Source organism: Mobula hypostoma, chromosome 30 (genome assembly GCF_963921235.1).
Source record: "Mobula hypostoma chromosome 30, sMobHyp1.1, whole genome shotgun sequence".
Classification (NCBI taxonomy): domain Eukaryota; kingdom Metazoa; phylum Chordata; class Chondrichthyes; order Myliobatiformes; family Myliobatidae; genus Mobula; species Mobula hypostoma.
Genome location: NC_086126.1, coordinates 5,865,358 through 5,883,504, shown reverse-complemented (window position 1 = coordinate 5,883,504; position 18,147 = coordinate 5,865,358). Strand labels below are relative to the sequence as shown.

At 53.3% G+C, this 18,147-nt stretch overlaps 1 protein-coding gene across 1 annotated transcript in view; it reads right to left on the bottom strand.

Annotated features, from left to right (window-relative positions):
- Positions 1-12,129, bottom strand: part of pmt (phosphoethanolamine methyltransferase) — a 30,661-nt gene extending 18,532 nt beyond the window's left edge. Inside the window, exons 1-3 of the mRNA XM_063036253.1 lie at positions 11,826-12,129; positions 566-743; positions 67-222 (exon numbers count right to left, since the gene is read on the bottom strand). Of these exons, the coding sequence (XP_062892323.1) occupies positions 67-222; positions 566-743; positions 11,826-11,835 (344 nt within the window). The 5' untranslated portion in view covers positions 11,836-12,129. The remainder of the gene's footprint in view (positions 1-66; positions 223-565; positions 744-11,825) is intronic.
- Positions 12,130-18,147: the final 6,018 nt, after the last annotated feature.

Here is an 18,147-nt window from a genome sequence, read left to right as displayed (position 1 = left end):
TGGGGCGTCGGGGAGCGAGTCGATTCGCTTCCCCCCCCCCCCACCAACCGCCCTCAGCCCCCTCACCTGCTGGCTGGCAACTCCAGCTGGGTGATGTCGGCCTGCAGGAAGCTGACGTTGCCCCGGTGACCATTCAGTTCGCGGTTCTTCTCCACAAAGTTCTCCATGAAGTCCACCGCCGTCACGTGGCTGGCGATCTTGGCCAGGTGGCCGGTGAATCTCCTGGTGGGGAGGGAGGGTTCGGGGGGGCTTAGCATGGGTGTCACCCACGTCCCGTCGGCCGACCCAACACCCCCCCCCGATGGCCGTGCAGGTGGGCGGGGTGAGGGCCTAACCTCCCACTCTTCCCCCAACCCCCTGGCTCCCCACTTCCTTCGCCAGAGCCACAGTGCCCTCAGAGTACGGGGGGGGGGGGGGGCATTCGGCCCATCCTGTCCCTGCTGACCCAGAACATCCATCTAGGAAACAGGAAGCTGGAGGTCAGGGGGCATCTATTGAGGGGAATAAACAGATGACATTTTGCTGAGAGAGAGGTGGGGGAGAGCGAGAGGGAGCAGACACCCACCCGATTCCCGCCCCCAGTTCCAGCACCCTCTTGCCGTCAGTGTTGGGGAGCATGGACAGTATCTCCGGTTTCTCCTCCTGGGTGATGGTCCGGGCGCTGGAGTCCAGCATCATTTCCTCGATGGTGGCGTCACGCGAGTGTTCCTCCCAGAACGCCGACATCTTCTTCCGGGCCGCCGCTGTGTGGGGTGGGGGAAAAGAGAAACACATCGTCCTTTTAGATTAGATTAGATTACGAGGACACGCAGTCCTCTTTTATTGTCATTTAGTAATGCATGCATTAAGTCCTCCGGTGTGATATCACAAAACACAGGAGTGACCAAGACAGAAAAACTGACAAAACCACATAATTATAACATATAGTTACAACAGTGCAACAATACCATAACTTGATGAAGAACAGGCCATGGCACAGTAAAAAAGTTCAAAGTCTCTCGAATGTCCCACATCTCACGCAGGCGGGGCAAGGAAGAAAACTCTCCCTGCCATGCCCGACCACGGTCCGACTCTGAGTCGTCCGAAAACTTCGAGCCTCCGACCAGCCCTCCGACACCGAGCACCGAGCACCATCTCTATCCGAACGCTTCGACCTCAGCCCCGGTCGCCAGCAGCAGGCAAAGCCGGGGATTTCGAGGCCTTCCCTCCGGGAGATTCTCGATCGCCCAGTAACAGCGGCAGCGAACCGGGCGTTTCAGAAATTTCTCTGTGCTTTCACATCTGTCTCCATCAAATCAGAATTGTCCACGGCCCCTATTTAACGGATACGATATCATTTTCACCGGAGACCTACGCACTTGTGGCGCGCTGCTATCCTCTCCTCCCGCCTTCGCAGGGATGTCCTGGGTCCACGAGGATCCCTCTTCCCTCTCAGATTTCTATAGCTGCGCGGTGGAGCGTATACGAACTGGCTGCATCGCGGCCTGGCACGGGAACACCGATGCCCTTGAACGGAGGAGTGGTCAGCCCATCACAGGTAAACCTACCCCACCTCTGAGCACAGCTAACAGGAGCGCCGTCACAGGAAAGCAGCCTCCATCAGCAGGGTCTTCCACCAAGCAGGCCACGCTCTCTTCTCGCTGCTGTCACCAGGGTCAGGAACAGTTACCACCCCTCAACCATCAGGCTCCTGAACCAGAGGGGGTAACTTCACTCACCCCAACACTGGACTGGTCCCTCAACCTACAGATTCACTTTCACAGACTCTTCGTCTCAGGTTCTTGATGTTTACTGCTTACTTATTTATCATTATTTCTTTCTTGTCGTCTTTCCGCAGTTTGTCGTCTTCTGCACTCTGGTTCACGGGAGCGGAACTAGGCCGTTCGGCCCGTCGAGTCTGCCCCGCCGCTCCACCGTGGCCGGGCCCGGATCCCACTCGTACGCCTGCCTTCTCGCCGTATCCTTTGATGCCCCGACCGATCAGGAGACGATCAACGTCGGCCTTAAGTATACCCACAGACTTGGCCTCCTCCGCGGTCTGTGGGAGAGCGTTCCACACAGATTCACTACCCTCTGGCTAAAAACATACCTCTGTTCTAAAGAGTCGCCCCTCAGTTTTGAGGCTGTGTCCTCTAGTTCTGGATACCCCCACCACAGGAAACGCCCTCTCCACACCCACCCTATCTAGTCCTTTCAACATTCGGTAGCTTTCAATGAGATTCACCCCCAGCACTCGTCATTGATTCTGTCGTGTTTCTTTGTACTTACTGTGAATGCCCACAAGAAAGTGAATCTCAGGGTGGGACGTGGCGACCTCTGTGTACTTTGAACTTCCAGTCAGATCTTCTTATCTCACTAACATCAGGGAAGTGAGCCGTTTGCGTCAACGACCAACACAACCCCAAGGGCGCGCTGGGGGGGGGAGGGGCAGCCCACAACGGTCCCCACACCTTCAGACACTGACGTAGCAAGCCCACCATGCTCGGCAGAACAACGGAGGCCAGGACCACAGCGTAACAAGACCCTATCCTTCCCCCCAACCCCCACGCTCACACCAGCTCTGGGCCTCCAGCATCCATGGACCTCAGTCCTCAGACTTCCCAGGTGGACTCACAGACCCAGCTCCTCGGCTACCGGGCTCCGATTTCCAGACTCCCTCGAGCCTCCCTTTAAAAACCCACTCTGCGAGTGACAGCCTCACTCCAACATCCACTCCCTGACCCTTTCCCAAGTCTCCCCCCACCACCACCCCACCAAATCGGATTTGATGGGAATTTTAATAGACCGGTCAGGATAGAAACCGCATCCACCCCACTCACGATCTACTTCGTACAAGTTATCCCAGAACATTACTCTCAGTAGCCACTTTATTAGGTATCCTCTGTATCTTATAAAGTCAACGCCAAGTGTCTGTTCGTGGTCTTCTGCTGCTGTAGCCCGTCCACTTCAAGATTTGACGTGTTGTGCGTTCAGAGATGCTCTTCCGCACACCACTGTTGGTTATTTAAGTTATTGTCGCCTTCCTGTCAGCTTGAACCAGTCTGGCCATTCTCCCCTGACCTCGCTCATTAACAAGATGTTTTCGCCCACAGAATGGCTGCTCACTGTCTTTCGCACCGTTCTCTGTAAACTCTAGAGACTGTCGTGCGCGAAAAAACCCCAGGAGATCAGCGGTTTCTGAAGTACTCAAACCACCCCATCTGGCACCAACTTTGATCACATTCATTTTCTCTCTCCCTCTCCCCCACCTCCCTTTTGATGGAGAATGAGAGCCCATTGGTCCCCGAGTCGGGGCCGGGGGCAGGTAAGGTGGGGGGTTTGGAGAAGGAAGACGGAAGCTGATCTCCCACTCTCCCACTCTCATTAGTGCTGGAGCGACCTCTCTCCCCCTCGCCGGACAGGGAGAGAGCCCGTCTGACGTGCCAGGTTATGGACTGTAGTTCTTGATGGACTTTAGATCAATGTCTCTTGAGGTGGAGGGGGAGTAGGGGTCTTTTGTTATTGCTTGCATGGTGGGAGGAGGTATTGAGGCTATCAGTGGCACTTATGCGATGGAGGGGGAAGAGGGCTTCTGATGTTTCTATCTTTCATCCTTTGGGGTTTCTTGTTTCGTGGGCGTCCGCGAAGAGCGAGAAGTTCAGGTTGTATTCTGTATACGTTCTCTGATACTAAACGGAAGCCTTGCATTGGAACATCCAGGGAAACCCACGAGGTTATAGAGAGGACATGCAAACTCCACATAGACAGCGCTGGAGATCAGGAGCAAACCCAGGTAGCCCAGGGAGTTCCTAACCTCTTTTTTAATGCCACGGACCCCTACCAATTAGCGGAGGGGCCCGTGGAGTTCCCCTGCTTTAGCCTCAAGGCAGTGGCTCTAACCTCTGACACACTGGGCTGTCCTTGCAGCTACTGGGATAGAGGCCAGGATAAACAGACAAGGCAGAATTCCCGGAATTTCGTTCACATCCAGTCACATTTGGCACAGGAATGTGACAGCGCGAGCCTCCGCACTGTCCAGCCAGGAGAGATCTCCGGCCGCGCCCCCGCCCTTCAGTGCCGCCCAGGGGACGCACTCGCGGTGAAGAAGCATTGGAGACGCACTGGCCGCGAGACGAGGAGAGAGGCTGACTCCCACCATCAAGACAGCGCCTCATTGGACCCCCCCGAAGGGCGGTGGAAACGCGTGAGGCCAAAGACAACTTGGCGCCGCGAAGGCAGAAATGAGGACCCCGAACCACACAATAGAGAAGATGGCCGAGGACAGAGAGAGATGGAGGACCTTCACGGCTGTCGTAAATACCAGCAGCGTAAGGGGTATTCAGCACAGATTCCTCTGGGAGGGGATTCAGTGGGTGGGGAGAGTCGGTGATGGGGGAGAGGGTCTGTGAGCTGTGGGAGGGGATCCGGAGGGTGGGGGAGAGTCAGTGATAGGGGAGGTGCGGGGGAGTGTGCAGGCTGTGGGGGGGGATTTGGTTGTGGGGGGGAGAAGAGGAAAAGAATCAGTGATGGGGGAGAGTGTGTATGGGTTCTAGGAGGGGACTTGGTGGCTGGGCAGAGAGTCAGTGATGGGGGGTGGGAGTGTCCGTGGGCTGTGGGAGGGGGGAAGAATCGGTGATGGGGGAGAGCGTGTGTGGGTTGTGAAAGGGCCCACGGTCTTTGAACGCAGGGCAGGACACAGATAACAGTGGCAGACTCCAGCCAATGCAGAACACGTCGACCTGAGGTCGAGGCTACACCGGCCCTGACCTCCCGAACCGCGACACGTCAGCAGATCATATCTAACCAGCCTGCCCCCTCCATTCCTGAAGAGCTCACAGAATTGGAACTGGCTTACATCACCGTCCGGTACCGCACAGGGGTCGGGGAAAAGCTGCAGGCCCAGCCACCCCGGCATCCAGGGCTCCTTCAAAAGAGGCCTCCTCAGCAAGGCTGCAGCCATCACCGAGGACCCCACCGCGCCCCCCCCCACCCACACATACAGGACATGGAAGCTGTAGAGAGGGCGCAGGGGAGATTCACCAGGACGCTGCCTGGATTTAGAGAGCGCGTCTCACGAGGAGAGGCTGAGCGAGCTGGGGTTTTCCCCTCTGGAGCGAAGGAGGACGAGAGCTGACTTGATAGCAGAGTCCAGGATGATAGACAGAGTGGACAGCCTGACTTTTTAACCTCATACAGGAGGCTACAATTTTAAGGTTGTATAGGAGGAAAGTATAGCGGGGGGAATGTCAGAGGCAAATTCTTTTTTTTAAAGAAAACAGAGTGGTGGGTGTGTGTGTGGAGGCAGATACATTAGGGACGTTTTAGAGACTCTCAGATAGGCACATGGCTGATAGAAACGTGGAGGGGAATGCGGGAGGGAAGGGTTAGCCTGATCTTGGAGTAGATTGAAGGGTTAGCACAACACTGCGGGCCGAAGGGCCTGTTCTATGTTGATACGCTTGGCCTATTCCTCCCCGTCCACTGGTTGCTTTCTACCCCTGGCCAGTTTACACAGACTTTCCCTGTTAAACCGCGCCCCCCCGCCTGGTCAAATGGGTTCCACACAGAGCTGGAGACGTGGAGCTAGAAACGAGAACTGAGCAGGTTGGGTAGGTCGGGCGGTGGTCGTGGAGGCGGAAGAAAACCACTTGCTTCAAGCTGACAGTCGCCCGACCGGTCGATCTCCTTCGGCTGACGGGTTACAACGCAGGCAGAACTCAGCTGTCCCTCTCCAATTGGCGTTCCCGACATGCCAATTGAGACAGGAATTCCAGGAAGGCAGCGGCTAGTGGTTTGTTTGACACGGAATGCAGCGGGTGTGTGGAACACACCGCCAGGCGGGGGGTGGTGCAGGAAAAATGGAGGGCTACGGGGGAAGGGAAGCAGTAGGACGCCTTTAAAGTGGCTTAAAAGGCCAGCACAGCATTGTAGGCCGAATGTATTTTCTACATCATGCACAACTAATCCCACGCTCACCACAACCAAAAGCCGACACACCCCTCTGCCAGAAACAGGGTCTCAGCGGGAACGTGGGAGGGAGGAGAAGATGGCGGCGCGACGCGGCCTCTCCGGTGAAATGATATCGTATTTGTTAACTAGGGGGCCGCGCACAATCCTGATTTGATGGAGACGGCCGTGAGAAGCACAGAGGAACATCTGGAGAGACTTCTGAAATGCCCGGTTCGCTGCCGCCGCTACTGTGCGATCGAGAATCTCCGGAGGGGAAGGCCCCGAATCCTCGGCTTTGCCCTGTTGCTCGGCGGCCGGGGCCAGGGTCGAAGCGCTCGGCAGAGGATGGTGCTCAGTGCTCGGTGTCGGAGAGCTAGTCGGAGGCTCGGAGTTTTCGGACGGACTCAGAGTCGGACTGTGGTCGGGTGCTTCCAGGATGCTGCATCGGCAAGTTTGCGGTGCTGGAAGCTCATGGCAAGGAGAGTTTTTCTTCCTTCTACCGTCTGCGTGAGATGTTGGGACTTTCGAGAGACTTTAAGACTTTTTTTTACCGTGCCCATGGTCTGTTCTTCTATCAAATTATAGTATTGCTTTGCACTGTTGTAACTATATGTTATAATTACGTGGTTTTTGTCAGTTTTAGTCTTGGTCTGTCTTGTGTTGCCATGATATCACACTGGAGGAACATTGTATCATTTCTCAATGCATGCACTACTAAATGACAATAAAAGAGGACTGCGCATCCTCATAATCTAAAATAAAATCTCCCCCAGAGGCCCAAGCCCCCAGGGCGAACCCCTGGTTTCACAGGAGCAAAAGACTACTCAGCAAGACCCGGGCAACAGTGGGGCCACAAGCCCTTCGGACTGGCCACATCGCCGTCCAGAGTGGAGGGGCCACTGCACAGGATCAGGGGGAGGGGGAAGAAGAAAAGCTGCAGAGGGTTGTCAACTCAGTCAGCTCCATCATGGGCACCAGCATCCAGGACACCTTCTGAAAGGCGCCGTCCATCTTTAAGGACCCCCGTCACCCAGGACACGCTCTCTGCTCACTGATACCATCAGGGAGGAGGTACAGGAGCCTCAGCAATTCAGGAACAGCTTCTTCCCCTCTGCCATCTGATTTCTGAATGGACATTGAACCCACGAACACTACCTCCCTACTTTTTCTCCCACCCCTCTCTTTTCTGCACAATTAATTGAATTTAATTTGGTACTTGTTACGTACACCTGTTAGGGTGCATTCTCCAGTTACCTTAGAAGGTAACCGTAGCCCCGTAGCCTTCAGTCAGGAGCAGATGTCATCAGGTGGTTCCCAACCTTCACCGAGTGTTTCGACCCTTAACCACGGCACTCTCCAGTTGGTGGGCTGGCAGTGGTGGCCAAATCACTGCCCATCTGCTCCTGGCTTCCAGCTCCCCTCCTCTCGCCTACTCCAAATCCAACAAGAGGCTCGTTCTGCCTCTTCCCCCATCCGATGAGCTACTTGTTTTTTGCTCCTTTCGTCCAGGCCCAGATCTGACGACAACCGCCACGCTGATTTGGCTGGGAAACCCCTGCCGCCAATCTCCACGGGGAACAACCAAGAAGCATACACTTCTCTTTGTAATTTATGATTTTTTTATCATGGCATATAAAAAAGTGATTCTCACCCCATTCTTCTGTCGTGGGGCTAGAGGTTGAAGAGGGAAACCTCGCCCAACCGGGCCTCCTCACCCTCTGCAGATGGTAGGACCTGGGCTCCTGGAGGTCTCACCCCAGGGACGGTGCCTACCACGCCGTCACCTCCCCTCGACGACGAGCCTGCGCGCACGTGCCACGTAGGTCCGCGCACGCCCATCCACCCGAGCGCGCTACACACGCGCGCCCGTGCCCCGTGGCGCCTGTGGTGGTAAGCAGCTTTAAGTTCCTCGGCATCCACGAGGGCCTCACGTGGTCTGTACGCACCAGCTGTGCGGTGAAAAAGACACAACTGTGCCTCTTTCACCTCAGACGGTTGAGGACGTTTGGTACGGGCCCCAAAATTCTAAGAACTTTCTACAATGGGCGCAATTGAGAGCATCCTGACTGGCTGCATCACTGCCTGGTACGGGAACTGTACCTCCCTCAATCGCAGGACTCTGCAGAGAGTGATGCGGACAGCCCAGCGCATCTGTAGATGTGAACTTCCCACTTTTCAGGACATTTACAAAGACAGGCGTGTAAAAAGGGTCTGAAGGATCACTGGGGACCCGAGTCACCCCAACAACAAACTGTTCCAGCTGCTACCATCCGGGAAACGGTACCGCAGCATAAAAGCCAGGACCAACAGGCTCCGGGACAGCTTCTTCCACCAGGCCATCAGACTGATTACCTTTGACTTGAGTGTATTCTATGTTATATTGCCTGTTCTATTTATTATAAATTACTATGATTGCACATTGCACATTTAGACGGAGACGTAACGTAAAGATTTTTTACTCCTCATGTACGTGAGGGATGAAAGAAATAAATTCAATTCAATTCAAGCCAGCTTCAAAGCCCGTCACTGTCTCTAATCAGTTTGCACCCGTTGCCCGTGACTGCGTGGGCTTCCTCCCAGACGAACGGGTTGGTATTAGTGAGTCGTGGGCACACCACGTTGACGCAAGTAGCACGGCCACACTTGCGGTCTGCGCACCACCCGCCACCCTTCCCCCTCCTGCAGCATCCTTTGATTGCGTTGGCCGCTGATGCAAATAGTAAATTTTACTGTAGGTTTCGACGGACGTGACAAATAAAGCTAATCTTTATATCTTTATCACAACTTCCTCAGTGCAGAATATGCAAATCACTTCCTAATCCTCTCATCAGCAACATTCCAGCCCGAGCACAGAGTGAAGCTCCCTCCACACCGTCCCATCACACACTCCCAGGGTCAGACACAGGGTGAAGCTCCCTCCACACCGTCCCATCACACACTTCCGGGGTCAGACACAGAGTGAAACTTCCTCCACACCGTCCCAACACACACTCCCGGGGTCAGACACAGAGTGAAACTCCCTCCACACCGTCCCATCACACACTCCCGGGGTCAGACACAGAGTGAAACTCCCTCCACACCGTCCCATCACACACTCCCGGGGTCAGACACAGAGTGAAGCTCCCTCCACACCGTCCCATCACACACTCCCGGGGTCAGACACAGAGTGAATTTCCCTCCGCACTGTCCCATCACACACTCCCAGGGTCAGACACAGGGTGAAACTCCCTCCGCACTGATCCATCACACACTCCCGGGGTCAGACACAGAGTGAATCTCCCTCCACACCGTCCCATCACACACTCCCGGGGTCAGACACAGAGTGAAACTCCCTCCACACCGTCCCATCACACACTCCCGGGGTCAGACACAGAGTGAAACTCCCTCCACACCGTCCCATCACACACTCCCGGGGTCAGACACAGAGTGAAGCTCCCTCCACACCGTCCCATCACACACTCCCGGGGTCAGACACAGAGTGAATTTCCCTCCGCACTGTCCCATCACACACTCCCAGGGTCAGACACAGGGTGAAACTCCCTCCGCACTGATCCATCACACACTCCCGGGGTCAGACACAGAGTGAATCTCCCTCCGCACTGTCCCATCACACACTCCCGGGGTCAGACACAGAGTGAAGCTCCCTCCGCACTGTCCCATCACACACTCCCGGGGTCAGACACAGAGTGAATCTCCCTCCACACCGTCCCATCACACAATCCCGGGGTCAGACACAGAGTGAAGCTCCTTCTACATCCCTCCTCCAAGCACCTTGAAAATGTTTTCTCATTATTGTCCATAGGACGTAGAACATTACAGCAGATTACAGGCCCTTTTGCCTAAAATGTTCTGCCAACCTTTGGACCTCCTCCAAGATCAATCTGACCCTTCCCTCCCACATCGCCTACATTTTTCTTTCATCCGTGTTCCTATCTAATAGTCTCTTAAATGTTCCTGATGTCTCTCCCACCACCATGCCACATACCCACTACCCCCAACCTCTGACCTTTCCTCCAATCACAAATTATGTCCCCCTCGTGTTAGCCATTTCTGCCCCCGGGTCCTTTGTTCTACCGTAGCCTCCGGTGTGCCCAGTTTGACTCCTGGAACAGAGCCAGCCTTTCTGATCAGTTTATTGAGCCTGTTGGCATCACCCGTGTTGACACCATTGCCCTGGCACAGAAGACTGTACTGGGCGACAACAGAACACGCAAAGGAGAGCATTCCTGTGTGCAGAAATACCCCCAAGACTTATTAAATCTTCCAAAAAAAAAGTTGCTAGCATGCACTCCCACGGTAAACAGATCCCCCTCCTACAATTCTGTGCAACTTTAAGATGCGTCAGTGCAGAGTGTTTAAAGTGGAGATCGATGGACCTCCAGATCACAGACAACAGTAGGGATAATCAAAATAGGACATACATGGCAAATGGTAGGGCACTGAAGAATACAGTGGAACAGAGGGATCTAGGAATAATTGTGCATAGTTCCCTGAAGGTGGAATCTCATGTGGATAGGGTGGTGCTGGCCTTTATAAATCAGAGCATTGAGTATAGGAGTCTGGATGTAATGTTAAAATTGTACAAGGCCTTGGTGAGGCCGAATCTGGAGTATTGTGTACAGTTCTGGTCACCAAATTATAGGAAAGATGTCAACAAAATAGAGAGAGTACAGAGAAGTTTTACGAGAGTGTTACCTGGATTTCAGCACCTAAGTTACAGAGTTGAACAAGTTGGGTCTTTATTCTTTGGAGCGTAGAAGGTTGAAGAGGGACTTGATAAAGGTATTTAAAATTATGAGGGGGATAGATAGAGTTAACGTGGATAGGCTTTTTCCATTGAGAGTGGGGGAGATTCAAACAAGAGGACATGGGTTGGGAGTTAGGGGGCAAAAGTTTAGGGGTGACATGAGGGGGAACTTCTTTACTCAGAGAGTGGTGGCTGTGTGGAACGAGCTTCCAGCAGAAGAGGTAGAGGCAGGTTCGATATTGTCATTTAATATTGGATAGATATATGGACAGGAAAGGAATGGAGGGTTGTGGGCTGAGTGCAGGTCGGTGGGACTAGGTGAGCTAAGAGTTCGGCACAGACTCGAAGGGCCAAGATGGCCTGTTTCCGTGCTGTAATATGGTTATAAGAGACACAGATCAAGTGGACAGTCAGCGACCTTTCACCCCTGGGCAGAAATAGGCAACACCAGCGGGGGGGTTAACTTTAATGCTTTAGAGAGGGTGCAGAGGACGCTGCCCGGATTGGAGGCCGTGCCTTATGAGGACAGGCTGAGGGAGCTGAGGCTTTTCTCTTCAGAGTGAAGGAGGATGAGAGGAGACTTGACAGAGGTGTACAAGGTGATAAGAGTGGACAGGGACAGCCAGACCTACCCCCCCCCCCCCACCCCGGTAGGTCAGAAATACAAAGGGAGGGGGTCATAATTTTCAGGTGATTGGAGGAAAGTATAGGAGGGGAGAGGTTTCACACACAGGGAATGGTGGGTGTGTGGAATCTGCTGCCGGGGGCTGATACATTAGGTGACATTCAGCAGACTCTTAAATCGGCACATGGATGATAGAAAAATAGAGGGCTACGTGATAGGGAGGGGTCAGATTGATCCTTGGTGAGGATAAAAAGCCGGCGGAACATCGCGGGGCCCGCACCGCGCTGCAATGTTCCATCCGCTAGAACAGGTGCGACGGGCCGAACGGCCCTCCCGCTCAGTAAAACCGGCCTTCGAACATGCGGAAAGACGGCAGCGGGACAACAACGTTTCAACAGATACAGATTCCGCCCTTGCCCTATACAGTACTGTCGACTTTACCTATAAATAGCTTGATATTTCCGTCTGCGAAATTTCTTTTTTAAACAAATCGAGCAGCAATGAAGGTGAAATTTTCTGTCTTACCCTCTGCCATTGCTGAAAATGAAGGGCTTCTTCTTGCAAAGCACTGAAATTAGCAATCTTTCTCCTCTTACTGCGGTGAAGAAGTTAACGTGCATGTATGGGGGGGGGGGAGAGAGAGAGAGGCAAATCCTTTGAGGTGGGTTTGCGGGCGGAGTGGGAACTTCTTCCTGGATGCCTACGGGGGCTGTGCATGCGAGCTGCCCCCGCAGTTCGCACTCAGGTGAAGGGAGAGCGAGAAAGCTGGACCCCCCCCCCCTCAGAAAGAGCACAAAAACCCACACTCCATCAGTCCCGCAAGCCCCCAGCGTGCAGGACAGTCCCGGTTTAAATGCCGGCAGCAGGGCCCGCCCCCCCAGCCGCCGGCCCCGCCCACCGACGCGTCCGATTGATCCAGCGCCGGTAGCACGAGGGGGAAGCCTCTCGCGGATTGGTCCAGGGTGACGATCCCCCCGCCCGTCGCCGTTCCTTCCGGGTCAGGATGAGTTGCCTTAAAGTGGGTTTACCCCCCTCTTGCATCATCCTCCCTGCGAGTAACCCGGAGCTGGCCGGGTCGTTTAATGACCGCGACCACTTGGGAGAAATGCCACTTCAAAAGCGAAAAAAAGTGAGGGGGAAGCTTTATAAAACACTAAAGCAAATATTCATTCTGATTCTTGTTCACTTTTATCCCACAAACACACGCCCAGGAGTGCCCCCGTTCCACGAAGGACAATTGTGGGAGGTGTTGGAAGGGAGATTTACCACATCAAGATCCCACTAACACCGATGCAATTACTTATTTTGCGGAGATCAGAATGGGTTTAATATCACCGGCATACGTCGTGAAGTTTGTTCACTTTGCAATGCAATACAGGATAAAACAGAAAGGGAAAAATAAGTAAATCAATCAAATTAAGTGTCTTTAAAAACGCAAACACCAGGAAATCTGCAGATGCTGGAAATTCAAGCAACGCACAAAACACTGGTAGAACACAGCAGGCCAGGCAGCATCTATTGGAAGAGGTACAGTCGACGTTTCGGGCCGAGTTTTTAAGTTTTAAAGCTTTAAAGCTTTCGGGTCAAAAGCTTTAAGTTCCTCAGGGTCAATATCACAAATGACCTGACTTGGTCCAGCCAAGCAGAGTTCACTGCCAAGAAGGCCCACCAGCGCCTTTACTTCCTGAGAAAACTAAAGAAATTTGGCCTGTCCCCTAAACCCCTCACTAATTTTTATAGATGCACCGTAGAAAGCATTCTTCTGGGGTGCATCACAACCTGGTATGGAAGTTGTCCTGTCCAAGACCAGAAGAAGCTGTAGAAGATCGTGAACACGGAGCAGCACATCACACAAACCAATCTTCCATCCGTGGACTCACTTTACACCGCACGCTGTCGGAGCAGTGCTGCCAGGATAATCAAGGACACGACCCACCCAGCCAACACACTTTTCGTCCCTCTTCCCTCCGGGAGAAGGCTCAGGAGCTTGAAGACTCGTACGGCCAGATTTGGGAACAGCTTCTTTCCATCTGTGATAAGACTGCTGAACGGATCCTGACCTGGATCTGGGCCGTACCCTCCAAATATCCGGACCTGCCTCTCGTTTTTTTTGCACTACCTTACTTCCCATTTTTCTATTTTCTATTTATGATATATAATTTAAATTTTTAATATTCACTAATTTTAACTATTTTTAATATTTAATATTTGTAATCCAGGGAGTGTGAAGCACAGAATCAAATATCGCTGTGATGATTGTACGTTCTGGTACCAATTGTCTGGCAACAATAAAGTATAAAGTATAAAGACCCTTGGTCAGAACAGTGTCTATATGTGTATTAAATGGTTAAATTAAAAATAGTGCAGAACCAGAAGTAATATTGAAAAAGTAGTGAGGTAGTGTTCAAAGCTTCAGGAATCGGATGGCAGAGGGGAAGAATCTGTTCCTGAATCGTTGAGTGTGTGTCTTCAGGCTCCTGTACCTCCTCCCTGATGGTAGCAATGAGAAGAGGGCACGTCCTGGGTGGTGGGGGTCCTTAATGATGGACGCTGCCTTTCTGAGACCGCTCCTTGAAGATGTCCTGGATACTACGGAGGCCGGTGCCCATGATGGAGCTGACTGAGTTTACAACTCACTGCAGCTTATTTCGATCCTGTGCAGTAGCTCCCATCCCATACCAGACAGTCAGAATGCTCTCCATGGTACATCTGTAGAAGCAGGAGTGTTTTCAGTGACAAACCAAATCTCCCCAAGCCCCTAATGAAATATAGCCACTGTCTCACCTTCGTTATAACTACATCGATATGTTGGGACCAGGTTAGATCCTCAGAGATCTTGACGCCCAGGAACTTGAAACTGCTCACTCTCTCCACTCCTGATCCCTCTATGAGGATTGGTTCATGTTCCCTCGTCTTACCCTTCCTGAAGTCCAATAATCATCTTTGATCTCATTGACGTTGAGTGCCAGGTCGTTGCTGTGACACCACTCCACGAGTTGGCATATCTCACTCCTGTACGCCCTCTCGTCACCACCTGAGATTCTACCAACAACGGTTGTATCATCAGCAAATTTGTAGATGGTATTTGAGCTATGCCTAGCCACACAGTCACGTGTATATAGAGAGTAGAGCAGTGTGCTAGGCACACACCCCTGAGGTGCGCCAGTGTTGATCGTCAGCGAGGAGGATATGTTATCACCAATCTGCACAGATTGTGGTCTTCCGTTAGGAAGTCGAGGATCCAGTTGCAGGAGGTACAGAGGCCCAGGTTCTGTAGCTTTTCGATCAGGATTGTGGGAATGATGGTGTTAAACGCTGAGCTATAGTCAATGAACAGCATCCTGACGTAGGCGTTTGTGTTGTCCAGGTGAAGAGCCATGGAGATTGCGTCTGGCGTTGACCTGTTGTGGCAATTGGCAAATTGCAATGGGTCCAGGTCCTTGCTGAGGCAGGAGTTCAGTCTAGTCATGACCAACCTCTCAAAGCGTTTCATCTCTGTCGATGTGAGTGCTACCGGGCGATAATCATTAAGGCAGCTCACACTCCTCTTGTTGGGCACTGGTATAATTGAGACACAGTATTGAATAGGCCCTTCCAACCCTTCAAGCTACACCCCCCAACAATTCTCTATTTAATCCTTGCCTAATCCTGGGACCATTTACAATGACCAATTAACCTACCGACCGGTACGTCGTTGGACTGTGGGAGGAAACCGGAGCACCCGGAGGAAACCCACGCGGTCACACGGGGAGAACGTACAAACTCCTCGCGGGCAGCGGCGAGAATTGAGCCCCCGATAGGACAGGACATTTACCCCTCCACCCCCACCACCATCAAATGAGGCCAAAGGGATGCAGGGGGGCTCACCAGCGGGGCAGAGAGACCCAGTGACACAGGAGATGCTGGAAATCCAGAGCCACGCGCACAAGACGCTGGAAGAACTCAACAGGTCAGGCAGTATCCGTGGAAGTGAAGACGCCGTTGATGTTTTGGGCCGAGACCCTTCATCAGGACTGGAGAGGAAAGTGGGGAGATGCCACAGTAAGAAGGTGGGGGAGAGGGGGGGAGGAGGACAACTGGGAGATGTTAGGTGAGACCAGGTGAGGGACAGGGGTGGGGGGGGGTGGGGGGAAGGTAAGTCCTGATGAAGGGTTTCAGCCTGAAACGGCGACTGCTTATTACTGACACGATGGGACCACACCCAGGTTGAAGGAGCAACACCTTGTGGTCCATCTGGGTAGCCTCCAAGATGATGACATGAACATCTTCCCCTTCACCATTCCCATTGTCCTCTCTCACCTTATCTCCTTACCTGCCCATCACATCCCTCTGGTGCTCCACCCTCTTCCCTTACTTCCACGGTCCTTCTGTCCTCTCCTCCCAGATTCCCCCTTCTCCGGCCCTTTCTCTCTTTCACCAATCAGCTTCCCAGCTCTTTACTTCGCCCCCCTCTCCCGGTTCCACCTATCACCTGCCACCTTGTACTTCTTCCTCCCCAACCATCTCATACCAACGTCGGACCAGTTATGGTTGTTTTCTGCCATAATGACATCATCATTATGCGCCGTGTCGTATTGAGGTGGGCGATCGCGGTCTTTCCGTGACCGTGATTGATCTTGGCAAATATTTCTACAACAAGTGGTTTGCCATCGTCTTCTTCTGGGCAGTGTCTTCACAAGACGGGTAACGTTTCCCCCCCCCCACCCCAGCCGTTATCAATACTCTTCAGAGATTGTCTACCCTGGGGTCAGTGGTCGCATAACCAGGACTTGCGATCTGCACCGGCTGCTCGTACGACCATCCAGCACCTGCCCCCATGGCTTCACCCTGATCGGGGGGAGGTGCACTGGGGGGAGGGGTGATGGACAGGTGAGAGGGGGGAATGGTGAAGGAGAAGTGTGTGGGCGGGGGGTGGAATTACCAGAAGTTCAAGAAGTCGATGTTTTTGCCACCAGGTTGGAGGCGAACCACACGGAATATAAGGTGTTGCTCCTCCAGCCCGAGCGTGGCCCCATCGCGGCAGTAGAGGAGGCCGCGGACCGACACGTCGGAATGGGATTGGGGAATAGGGGCCGCCGGGAGGTCCCGCCTTTTGTGGCGGACGGGGTGATTTTAGAGCGAGCCACAGTGCAGGTGTACAATGAGGTTCAAGGGTCATGGTGAGGTCATTGTTTTGCACTAGGGAACTGTTCAATGGTCTTATGACAATGGGGTAGAAGCTTTTCTTCAGCATGGTGGAACGTGCTTTCGAGCTTGAACTTCCATTAATTGGCCCCCATTCCCGTTCCCCTCTCTCCCCTCATCTCCTCACCTGCCCATCACCTCCCCCTTCCCCTTGCTTCAATATCTTCTGTCCTCTCCTATCAGATTCCCCCTCCTCCAGCCCTTGATCTCTTTCACCAATCAGCTTCTCAGCTCTTTACTTCACCTCTCCCCCACTCCCGATTTCCCCTGCCCCCCAACTTCTTACTCTGACTTCTCCCCTTCCTTTCCAGTCCCGATGAAGGGTGTCGCCCCAAATCTTTTCCGTAGACGCTGCCCGACCTGTTGAGCCCCTCCAGCATCTTGCGTCTGTTGCATTAATTCCTACGCTCCGTTTTCCGCCCCAAAGGGAGAGAGAGCGAGTGAGAGTGAGCCTGACCAGGGCGGGAAGGGGTGTTCGACGATGTTGGCCAGTTGCGCCTCAAGCCGCGGGCTTGCCTGCTGCCATGGCCCAGGAGAGAGGCTCCGGAGGCGGTGCCGCGTGGCCTCCGGTGCTCAGCTCTCCCGGCAGTGCTGCCCTCCAGTGTCGGAACGGTGAAATGTCAGGCTGGATTGCGGTGGGTGTACAATCAATTTGCGGGACGTGTCGCTCGGGGCCTTGGACTATATATGTGTTTTTTAGCATGACCACGTTCATTTTTTGGTTTGCTATTTTGAATGTGCTGTGTACATTTTGCACCTTGGTCCCAGGGGAAGTAGTCATACATAGTTGAATGATAATTAAACTTGATTTTGAATTTGAATTTGGCCAGGCCCGTGAGCCATCCATTGGGTCAGGTTTGACAGCAAGCGAGGGCTGTTCCTTTAAGATTCTTTGGAACGAACAGTAGGGTTGATCTCAGACCGTGGACTTTAGAAGGTGATGTGTCCGCAGTACTTGTGTCACTGCCAAAGGCAAGTTTACTTTTGGCAACACTGGCGTGCGATGGTAAACAGGATCCTGGAAGTGAAAGGGTTTACATAATGGGAAAAGTTTGTTGCCTCCAGGCCTGTGGTTCATGGAGTTCAGGAGGATAAGAAGGTGTGTGTCACAATGGGGGCATTGGGAACGGACCCAAATGAAAGACACAAACACTGAAGTACAAGGAACAGGACTTGACTAGAGTAGGGACGTGTCAGGATACAGACAAGGAGCAGAGACAAGAACTCAGACTTGGGCTTGGACCCCGAGCCAGAGACTGGACAAGGACCCAGAACCTGGGTCTTGCCTCGGGCTCAGGTCATGGACATGACATGACTGCAGGACTGGAGGCAGGGGTCTTGAGGCTTGAGGCTCGGAGACAGGCTTGGGGTCTTGAGGCTTGAGGCTGGGGTCTTGGTCTTGAGGCCTGCAGGCTGGGGTCTAGGTCTTGGATCTTGAAATGAGGAGGCTTGGGTATGGACTCCGAGCCAGAGACTGGGCAAGGTCCCAGAACCTGGGACTTGACTCGGGCTCGGACTCCAGAACTAGGTGAGGACAAGACGAGGCTACAGGACTGGATATGGCTTGGGTGAGGAACTCCTGGGTAGGGTGAGACACAAGGACAGGTAGAGGCACGTGGACAGGACTCGGATAGGACTGGGCTAGGCACGGACTGGACGAGGG